This window comes from Asterias amurensis, chromosome 10, assembly GCF_032118995.1.
Source record: "Asterias amurensis chromosome 10, ASM3211899v1".
Classification (NCBI taxonomy): Eukaryota; Metazoa; Echinodermata; class Asteroidea; order Forcipulatida; family Asteriidae; genus Asterias; species Asterias amurensis.
This window is the reverse complement of record NC_092657.1, coordinates 7,926,298-7,937,841: the sequence shown is the minus strand read 5'-3', so window position 1 is coordinate 7,937,841 and position 11,544 is coordinate 7,926,298. Positions and strand designations below refer to the sequence as shown.

Sequence of the window (11,544 nt, the reverse complement as noted above, 5' to 3'; positions counted from 1 at the left end):
TTGATTCTCTGCTCATATTGATCCTGCTTCGCCTTAGTACTGCCCTTTTCGAAACCACACCTTCGGCTTTGGATTCGGCCCCAGCAGTTGTTTTGACAAGTGAGTGCGCATGCTTCCCGTACGGCACATGGCGTCAGACGAGAGGATGGAGCCCGAAGCCGAATCCAAAGCCGATGCCGTGGTTTCGAGAGCGCGCATGGAGATTGTAAGTTCGCTCGTCCCCAGCGCCAAAGGCGCTGGGATGGGCAAACGTATCATGATGCACGCACATTGGTTCAATAATGCGCAGTCCCATCATGCATCACACTCACACTGTGCAATATATCTATGCACTGCATACATGACGTACTTCCTGAATAAGAATCTGTGCAAGCGATTAGCCCATCCCAGCGGTCCTGGATAGTCTGGCCGCTGCGGCCGAGCGAAGATTGTAGGTAGAATGATGCGATGATAGAGGGAGCTACAACAACAACAACAACAATCACAGTGTGTCAGCAACAGAATACCAGCAGTATGTGTAACACCGTACGTCGATGCATGATATCGATAATTAAAAGAATGACGACGTAGAGACCGAACATCACTTAACAGTACATTGTGTGTGTTGTGAACTTGTAAGACATCGTGAATAAAACTGTTGTTGTCTATAATAACCGGACGATCCGACGAGGGCCATGCCTACAAAGACCTTCAAGCAGAGAAGAACATTTGGTAACTAACTTTGTATTTTACCTTTAGTTAGTTAGTGTTTATACATCGTAGGAGGTCCTGTTTTCGAGTAGTTGCGATAACGTACATGTAGTAGCGTCATACGTTATCGACCCTCATATGTTTTCGGTCCCCAACTTTGAGTCCCGTTTACCGCGAAATTGTGCAAGCTGCACCGGTGACAGAAGCTATGCAGTTTACTCACGGTCTGTATTTTCATCAGGCTTAATCATGCTGAGAATAAAGTTTCCTGTCGTTGGTTATGCTCAAACATTTATAAAATGATTGATTTTTGGTACTAATCACTAGTGCATTATTATGCCAACATTCAAATGAGTCAAAGAAACATCATCCAACCTCGAAAGTTCAAAACAAAATTACTTTCTGCTAGATTGAGTTTCATTCTGCTTTTAGTCACTAGATGGATCACGTGAGGTGGTTACTATTTGGGATTGTATGGTGTGCAAATGTGGGGAAAATATTAAAATATTTTAAGTAGGCAGTTCCATCAAGTTGATTTCACGTGTACCAAAACACACACACACACACAGCCCCGAAAAAAAAGAACGAAATATATTAAATCATAACTCATATTTTGTACAACTCACAACTATGAGACTTGACAGCAGGCAGGAGCATTCTCTCCTCGTGCTTACATTTCAAAAATATTTGAAATCGGATGAGTAGTTTCGGAGATATTGTAAAAAATAGAGAGCAACGACAAAAAACAGAGGCTTGGCCTCGCAGGCAGCGCCCATTCGTTTGTGCATGACGTCACCTATGAACCCCGTGGACTACGGATTTCGGAAATCTTCGGAAAGCGCCGAAGAAGCCCGAAGACGGTTTTTTGCGATGAGGGAGCACATCTTTACACAAAATGAGATAACGATTACATCATCGTGTAGCCGATAAAATTCCGCACATGTTACATCTAGTCGCATAGCTTTTACCATAAAAACCTATTTTTGTCGGCGTTTTCCGTTTTTTGAATCAAGATTTCTTCCAGAGACAATCTGCAAAATTGAATGCGACTTTGTCAGTGCTAATTCCCATACTTTTAAGTTTAACTTGTGAAAATTTGGTGTAATTTGATTATGTTTTCTTCTCCCTCCAAGAGGTTTTGTTCAACCATTTCTTGCAAAGTTGTCCTAAATACGCACAAATGTACATGTACGTCGTACATCTTCGTGTCCGTGATGTGCCACCACAAGAGGGCGTGTGTTACAATAAGTTTGATAGGCCGGGGCTCTAATTATGTTTCGTCTTGGTTGGGGGAAAGCTGCCCGATCTTGTTTTTGAAAATTTCTACGTTCTGAATTGATAATAACAGACTGCTCATCTTGAGTCAAAAGAAACTAGTATTTATTATCTATTTTTAAAGCCTATACTAATTGAAACGAAAGTAGAACAAAAAAATTGATTGTATTGTAGGCACTAGTTTTTAGAAATTGTCTTTGTAAATATAACAAAAATAATCGATGTGTACCAATGCCTTCATCCTCAAGTTTTTTAAAGATTGTTCTAAATTTTTACTGTATTAATGCTACAATTTTAAATCAAAGGATCAACTGATCTTAAATTAAAGAAAACATTCCAGTCATAAACTCTTCAATTTTATTCCATTCTGGTTAATTTAATAATGCTATTTGTTGACATAATTAATAAAGAATATTCACACAAACACCTGCAAAACTTAACACATATTTAATTTTTATAGTTAACAATTTCCCCAACGATGCCGCTCCTCAGTTTGATTCACAAAATATCACTTTTGCTGTTCATAAAAATCATTACTAGCGCCGCGCAGCAGTTAGTAAACCTCCCCATTGATAGAGGGCGCGCGTCTACAGTGCGCCCTCTATTGCCATAGGCTGTGCATTAAACTTGGCCGTAGCCGATATGAAGAAAAACATAACAATTGAACTTGAACACAGGTACGTTTTTCGCACGATCCACGCTCATTAAAAACGGTATATCTCTGCAACCAACCATACGATTTCAAAATTTTAAATTTTAAATACACCTTAACAGACCACATCTTGTCAGAGAAAAAATCACCTGCATTAAATTTCACTGAAACTGCCTATTTTAAGTGAAAATGACAACAATTTTTAAAATTTTTTTACTGCATAACTGTTATAAATTCCGATAAGCGTAATAAATATTAAGTCTACATTAAAGAGAAAATATCATAGATTTGTTTCTTATCTCCTGAAACCAAACATTACTGGTCTGAAATGGGGGAAAACGGATTGTTATGAAGTGTGAGTGCATCGGGGGGGGGGGGGGGGGTGGGGTGTTTTACTTTCATGCCTTATGATATCTCTGGATTCTAATATAGTAGCCATAATGCCTTCTAAGGACAAAAATGTAATTAAATTTGTTAAGTAGCAATTGAATAATATTTTTGATTTATTTTGCACGCCATACTAGCTTCTGAATATTCAATAAATTACCAACCAATGAAAGGTGTGAAAACATATGACGTTGCTCCAATGTCGTGCATGCATTTATAAGCACTGTTAATGGCGGACTGTCTCCCGCAACGTAAAACCAAAACTTTAAAAATTTCCACACACCATAAAGTGAAAGTTTTATTGTTAAAAAATTGGATAGATGATTTGAAAAAAAAAAATTAGTTTTTGATTGTGAACAATTTTCCTGTTATCCTACTGAAAACACATGACACCAGGATAACCCTCGGGAGGAGGGTAAACGTTATCGCAACTAGTTTTTGAGGTGTCCCTATAATCTTGGCAAATCTTTTACCTCTCTGTGCGCGATGTAAACAGTCCCTAGATAAAAATTGTGTGGTTTTATTTGCCAAGCAAAGAGTCTCCTCTCCCTTGACAAAACTTAGAAACACGTAAGGCTCTACTTACACTTAAGGTTTGATGGGATTTTTAATATTGTAGGCTTATGCCTTTTAACACCCCATATCCATTTTCATCCAGGTATTTGTCAAAGCTGTTTTTGAACTGATTGGTTGTCTTGGCTTTGACCACTTTGGCTGGGAGTCTGTTCCAGTTATCTACCACTCGTTGTGTGAAGAAGTGTTTTCTGAGATTGAGCCCTTTGTTTAGCCTTTTTTTGAAGAAGCTTCATGTCATGGCTTCTTGTGTTACTGGTTTGTGAGAGTGTGAATAGACTGCTGGCATCTACATCCACTAGCCCTGTAAGAATCTTGAAGGTTTCAATGAGGTCCCCTCGCACTCTTCTTACTTCCAGGGACAGAGGTCAAGTTCCCATAGTCTTTCCTCGTATGTCTTCTCTCTCAGACTTGGTACTAGCTTGGTGGCTCTTCTCTGCACTTTCTCCAGACACTTAATATCTTTCTGTAGGTATGGGCACCATGCTTGAACACAATACTTGAGGTGTGGTCTAATGTAGGCTTCGTACAGGATAACAAAACTTTCCCTATTGATGTACTTGAAGGTCCCTGATGATCCTAAGGCTCTGCATTGCTATACCAGCAGCTTTCATACACTGTAGGGTGGGTTTACAGTCTCATGTAAGGTACACACCAAGATCCTTCTCTTCATCTTCCGCTTGGATTTCAACCCCGCTTAAGATGTAGCTTCTGAGTGGGTTATCCTTGCCCATGTGCATGCACTTGCACTTAGACGCATTAAACCTTAGCAACCAGGTATCGGACCACTTCTCCAGGGTATGCAGATCTTGCTGTTAGCATGTTTCCCCCATCTGTACTTTCCTTCGAGACTTTATTGTAGAGTTTAGTGTCATCAGCAAATAATTTGGATGTCGATGTAACGATATCCGGCAGGTCGTTGATGTAGAGAACGAATAGTATTGGACCTAGCGCAGACCCTTGTGGTACGCCACTCAGTACATCCGCCCAGCTGGATAGCTTGCCTACTTGCCTACTTGGATAGCTTGCCTACTTGCTGCTTCCTGTTACTCAGGAATTCCTGGATCCATGTGATTATCCTTCCTTCAATACCATAGGCTCTCAGTTTGGAGATGAGGCGCTTGTGGGGCACAGTGTCGAAAGCCTTAGAGTAGTCCAAATAGATGACATCCACTCCAGACCCATTGTCCAGGTTCATTGTAATATCCTCAAGGGTGACTAGAAGGTTGGACATGCAGGATCTTCTTGGGACACAAAGCCATGTTGTTCTGATGATAGTAGGTCCTTGTCTGTGACGTGACTTAGAATTGTATCTCTGATGAGTGATTCCGTGACCTTGCAAGGCATGCTGGTTAGACTAATGGGTCTGTAGTTGCATGCTTTAATCTTTGATCCTTTCTTGTATATTGGGACCACTTTCGCATGTTTCCATTCTTCTGGGACAACTCCTTCTTCAAGTGACTTTTTGTAGATGTAGTGCAGTGGATCTGCCATCTCTCTGGAACACTCTTTCAAGACATACGGGTGACTTCCGTCCATTCCAGGTGACTTGTCTGGCTTTAGATTGTCAAGTTTCTTGATAACATCCTCCAGAGTACTAAGATCTGCGTCAGGATCTGGATCTGCTTGCATGTTACTCCCTGGGAGTTGCAGTGTAGGTGGTTCTCCTTCTGGCTCTCTGGTATACACACTCTTGAAGAAGTCATTTAGTACGTTAGCTGATTCGCGGTCGTTATGAGTTAGGCTGCCCTCTTCCTTCTCAAGCTGAGACACACCCCTCTACTGGTTATTTGCAAATGCAAAAAGTTTGGTGTTTTAGGCGTTTCTACAAGGTACAAAAATATGTCATAATGTTGAGGCCATAAAAAAAATATTTGCCCACCGAAAAAGTTTCATCAAACACTTTTTCAATTCACAATTCACGATGATCAAATCATGTAATTGGTTTGAAGTGAAGTGATTTGTGAAGTTGCTCGTAGGGAGCGGACCACATCAATGGGGAACTTCCTCTTTACGTGTCTCCTAACTTCATTGTGTGTGATTTATTCCTAGATCAGAGGAAGAGAGATGTACAAGAGATACGTGACAAGCATAGCAATAAAGTGCCTGTGAGTATTGCTAACTATAGTTTTCAATGTTTTCTCCAAGTGTCATCCAAACAAGATGTAATGTAACCTACATGTACATATAGAGCTCAAGTGTTTGTCACATGATACACACTAGGAATTCAGAAACGCAGAGCATAAAAATGTAAAATCTTACAAGAAAACTTGCACGGTCCTTAAAGGGGCACACCAGCTCGCTCTCTGTTAACATAACTTAGTGGTGTAGAATCAAAGATAAAATTTGTTTAGATGGTTGTTGAAAAAAAAATCATGAAAATATCACGTTTATAACTATTTGTGAAAAATAATTTACAAAATCAAAAGCGATCAAGGTCAGTGTACAGTATAAGCTTTTCCAGCCTTTTCAGCTGTCATTTCTACGTGACATTGTTGCACACTCTTCAAGCAAGTACATTGTGTGTAGACTGGTGCTTTGTTAAATGTTTTACTATGAAGCCGCATAAGGAGCCAGTCCACATATCCATTCGGGTGCCAACTGACAAACATGTACACATCAGGCAGATCCTTTGACATCCAAACATCATCCCGAAAAACACAAAGAAACTACCCCAAAATATGGCGGGACAAATTAAGAACAAAGTAAATAAAGCATTATAGATCTGAAGGTGACTGACGTACAAGGTACCACTGGCACTAGTAAACTAGGCGTACTACGGTACTTCTGAATTGCCATGATGCAGTTGGAATGCTGATCGTGGCAGTACATTCTCTCGTCAAGCCGGAACCCAATTTCATAAAGCCTGTATTAGCACAAACATTTGCTTAGAATAGTATTGCTTAGCACTAGAAACTGGTTACCACCCCAATTACTTAAATTTGAATTGTTTTGGCTGGTGCCCGGCTCATTTTTTGGTTGGCAATGAAATTTGTTGAGTGCTTAGTATTTTCTGCTTAACATATATGAAACTTGGAGAAGAACTTTTGAAGAAGAAAAAAAAGGCAAACTTTGATCTTCAGGTACGACCAGAAGGAAAGGTCATAATTCTAGCATTGAACTTTTCAATAGGTGCTCCTTTCTTGATCACATTATTATAGTTATTATACATGTACAGTACATAATGAAACACAGTAACTATAACAATACATTTGTTTTTGGTTGGCGCAAACTTTTGAATAAACAAATAAGCAAAGAAATGTTTAGAAAATGTTTGTCTGTATTCATTGCAGTGCTGTAGATATTAGACTTCCAGGTCTTGACTACATCACTGTTGCTGTTGTTCAACAAATTAGAAAATTTTGTCTGTTATGCTCGTAAACTGTATTGAAATACAGACCTGTTTCTTGCCATAATATACAATGTAAGTAAGAGATCTGACCTTGATTCATTGTGTTTTGAACAGGTGATTATTGAGAGATATGAAAGAGAAAGCAGTCTACCTTTGCTTGATAAATCAAAGTTCCTGGTTCCAGACCATATTACCATGGGTGAATTGGTTAAAATCATCAGGTAGGTTAGCACAGATGCAACTTTTCAGATTTTAATCGGAATACCAACTTTACAGATTTTATTTCATTTTTTGTTTACAGCCATGTTTTGTTTGTTTAAGTGCTCACATTGTATCCTGCCTGCCTATGAGGTCAAACATTGGAAAAATAAGTGAATTTAACTTTTTGGAACCTGATAAAAAACTAAGTGTTTATGGCAAATAATGTACTGAGAAAAGGCAGTGTTGAATATGCAGTATGCTGAGTTAAGGAACTTTGCGTCCTCAATGTATTACATGTATGTACAAAAAAGATGTTCAAAGTGTTCTGATCTGACTTGGATCCCCATTGCTAGATGTGGACTTCTCCATGGAGAATTGGCCTAGAAGTACATAACTACTATGGACGATATCAACAATTTGGACTAGCGATTAGTGTCGGGTAAATATTGCCGATATGGCGATATATCGTGAAGATTTTTGAAACTTTGGAAGTAACTGTACCCCATAGATAGAATTGGATAACAATGGCTCAATTGCTGGGAGGATATGTGCATGTAAACAAACAAAACATGACTCTAAATAAATTCAAATGGATACTAAACCGCCCAGGCAAATCACAGAAAAAACATCCTCAGATATTCCATGAAACAGAACAAGTCACATGTGTGTGTTTTAGGTATATCACTGGTTCTGATTCAATTAATAAGAGAATCAATGTGTGGTGAAGAGGTTTTCAACTAGTGGTTTCATCCCAAGGAGGCCTGGTTCTTGATCATTTTACCGAGAATAAGTCGAGGTAAATTATCAAGAGCCAAGCCTCGGCAGGTTTAAACCAATAGTTGAAAACCGATTCAACACACTTTGATTCCCATTCATAAATACCTTTTCGGTCAAAACACATAAACACTTTTGGTCAAAACGTAAAATAAATGAAAAAATTATAATTGTTCAATGATTTCTTTCAACACAACACCCCTCCAGCTATAAAATGGTAAGGCCCTCTGCCGCCCTCAGGTAAACAACTCCTTGTGCGAGAGTGCTGTGCGCGTATCGCGTGATGTGGCACAACTGTCCCGGCCGTTGCACTCGACCAATACGTAGGAATGAAGAAACTGTCTTATAAGCACACAGGTGCAAGCTCGCGTGTCACGCCCGTGTTTCAACACTTCTTACTGGTCATAAACAAAGGTTTATACACACCCACGTGACGCGCTCTCCACCAATAGGAATAGCGAAACTGTCTGAAGTATTTATGAATTCATATTTATACCTCAAATGTTTTGGATGTTGGGATCTGTTTAAAAGCTCGGCAGTGTTTTTTATTCCGATTCATTCATAGTTGGTACGTAATGTACTTTTCAGTGCGTCCGATCATGGAGGAAGGAAGAGAAGGAGTTCGAACTAAGGGACTTCAAAAGTCGAACCCCTGGTACTGCGGTCGTTTAACGACACCTCGTAATCACCCACATACATGTACCTTACACAAACAGTGGGTGACCTACATGTAGCATATGCAAGTTTGCACGTGCACACTTGGTTCTTCACGCAACTATGGCGTTGTATGTCGTATGGATATTATAAAGAAAAAAATACTTTTTTGAGACCCGATAAATTTTGTGTACGCTTTCGCCCACCAAACGAAAAACACAATTGATACCAACCACCCTCGTGTGCTACTACCCAAATTTTGAACCACCGCTAGTGACCGGAAGGTTGCAAGAAATGTAAAAATATGCTATGATATTTCCATGAAAAAACCACAAACAGTAAATGAAGAAGTCAATCACAACTCACCTTCTACAACTCCGATTTTCATGTGAAAAAAAACCCAGAAGAACCGGAAAATAATAATGCAATCGTTTGTACCATGTGTGCATCCATGAAAGTCAAAGAAAACACACTGCGCATGCGAAAATGCGGAAACTGTGTATTTTCGCAATTCTTGTCTCCAATGATTCATCTTTACATGAAGGCAACAGTGCAGAGTGGCGGATCTAATCCCGCTCGTTAATCGGCCCGCTCGTTAATCGGCCGTCCTGCAGGAGGTCTCCTATCTTTTTCCACTGATGGGCAGACGGGGCATTTGTCAGGGTTTTCTTTTGTTACTCTGCGGTTTGGCGGGTCGTTCCAACTCCTTCTCTTCCTTCCTCCATGGGCCGACGCAAGGCATGCTGGCCAAGGAAATAGACCCCAGACCCCTCGCCATAAGGGCTTTGCAATTTAGTCTCTGATTAAAAAACTATTTTTATTTGTCCGTTTTTTTCTGAAACTCCATTCCCATGCCTGATGATGCACATCTGACGATGCTTGTATCATTAAATGCAGTGTTTGACCAAGACAGAATTTGCTAGACTGCTGGTCATTCAGTTGGGTTGAACCATGCATCATGGATAGGTCATTTCTAATGAACAGCCTATATCATTCTATATTGTACAGGAGAAGACTCCAGCTAAGTCCAACCCAAACATTCTTCCTGTTAGTCAATCAGAAGAGTATGGTGAGTGTATCGACCCCAATCAGTGAGATCTATCAACAAGAGAAAGATGAGGATGGCTTCCTGTACTTGGTGTATGCAGCACAGGAGACGTTTGGGTAATCTCATTACTCCACCAGTAACCTAATAAGTTACTTTGCTATAACTCATCCCAATCTAGTCATCAGGATTCTGAAATCTTGTTTTTTAAATTTATTTTCTAATTTAAGAGTAAATTAAAAAAGTATAAAACTTAACAATAAGGAAAAATAAACAAAAACGAAGTTGACGTTACTTTTATTGTGTGCAGCTGTGTCACCCTATACCTACTCTGATTCTACATGTACAGTGTACATTGGCCAAACGGTCAATGTTCAGCTATCTTTAGGAAAACAAAGTGTTATTTAAAGGCTTCCATATACAATGTACATGTATGTTTTAAAAAAAAACACGAGATGATAAAGAAAGCTTTTGGAAGTAATTGATTGCATATTTTTAGTATGAAGACTGAAAGAATCCACTAAACCATTGACCATGTTAGAATCCACTTAACCATTGGCCATGTTAGAATCCACTTAACCATTGGCCATGTTAGAATCCACTAAACCATTGACCATGTTAAAAACCTATACAGAATCAATGTCTACTAACATTCCATAAATGGGAGCTATTGGCTGATGCATGACTCCAACCCACAACCCATGGAGTACAAGATGAGCACTGTACCAACTCAATTAAACAGCCCTTCATTTGATGGTCAGGTCAGTAACCTAAACTTGGGCCCAGTGTAATTACATAGAGCTGCTCAAGCAGAAACTATTGCTAAACAGAAAAGGGAGGACACCAGTTACAAATACATGTACAATGGTGACATGTTATTTTGGCTGGTTACTTAATTCTGGTAAGCATCATTTTGTTGTGCTTACACACATGTAGCTACTTTTGGTGCTTCAGTCAGTCCTTTTAAATTATACACTGATCTACTGATTAGCCTTGCCGTGCCTATTTATATCAGCAACATCAATCACTTCAATAGTGGGGTACAAAAGTCGTCCTTATCAAAGCTTTACAAGTAGGAAACCATGGTAACTTCTTCATTGTAACTTATCAGGAAAATAAAGAACGACCCTTTTTTCCTTAATAACAATAATGTGTTTTGTTTTAACTTACTAGTGCAAGTTCAATATGACTGATGTATGCACATGGTAAACACTTGAACCTTCAATGTCATAATAACATGACATTTAAACTTCTAGCCATTTCTAGAACACTTGTACATTGAGGTAATTGTAACCACAACGCTGTATGTTTGACCCCTCCCTCCACCAAGGAAATCAACAAACCACAACGCTGTGTGTTTGACCCCTCCCTCCACCAAGGAAATCAACAAACCACAACGCTGTGTGTTTGACCCCTCCCTCCACCAAGGAAATCAACAAAGCAATAAAAGTGTGATTGTTTTGGATTAATGATTCATGGAAATTCACTGTACATAAATGTAAATATGTTAATTACTGATCAATAAAAGTGTTTATAAAAGCTTGTTTGGTCTGACCTTGGTTGTGAGGTATGTATTTGTAAATTAGTAAGGAGACGAGTGCATTAACCATTTGCAGTTCAAAGACTTAAGTATGGTATTTCAAAACCTAAGCCCCCCCCCCCCAAAAAAGAAGTTTAGCGTCCTGCCATTTTGCAAAAAGGAAAAGAGGGAGGGCCTTTTTCTGTTTTCGAAATGGCGGCAGACACATTTAAAAAGACAACCAGCTGGGCTTTTTTTTTTTATTTTTGGAGATTGTTAAAACTAAAATGTATCACTTTTTATGTTAAAATAAATGAAGAAAAAAACGGAGGCAGTCTCTAAAATGAAGCGGGCGGGACACTAATTTGTTTTTGCCTTGCATTTAAGTTGTCAAATTAAATTCAACTTTAAGTTTGAAACTG

The 11,544-nt window shown here is 39.2% G+C and overlaps 1 protein-coding gene across 1 annotated transcript; it reads left to right on the top strand.

The window, feature by feature from the left end:
• The first annotated feature begins 484 nt into the window (after nt 1-484).
• LOC139942503 (microtubule-associated protein 1 light chain 3 alpha-like) lies at nt 485-11,145 on the top strand. Its single transcript, XM_071939316.1, has 4 exons — nt 485-711; nt 5,630-5,685; nt 7,044-7,150; nt 9,567-11,145. The coding sequence occupies exons 1-4, from the start codon at nt 675-677 to the stop codon at nt 9,724-9,726; spliced, it is 360 nt and encodes a 119-aa protein (XP_071795417.1). The 5' UTR covers nt 485-674; the 3' UTR covers nt 9,727-11,145.
• Nucleotides 11,146-11,544: the final 399 nt, after the last annotated feature.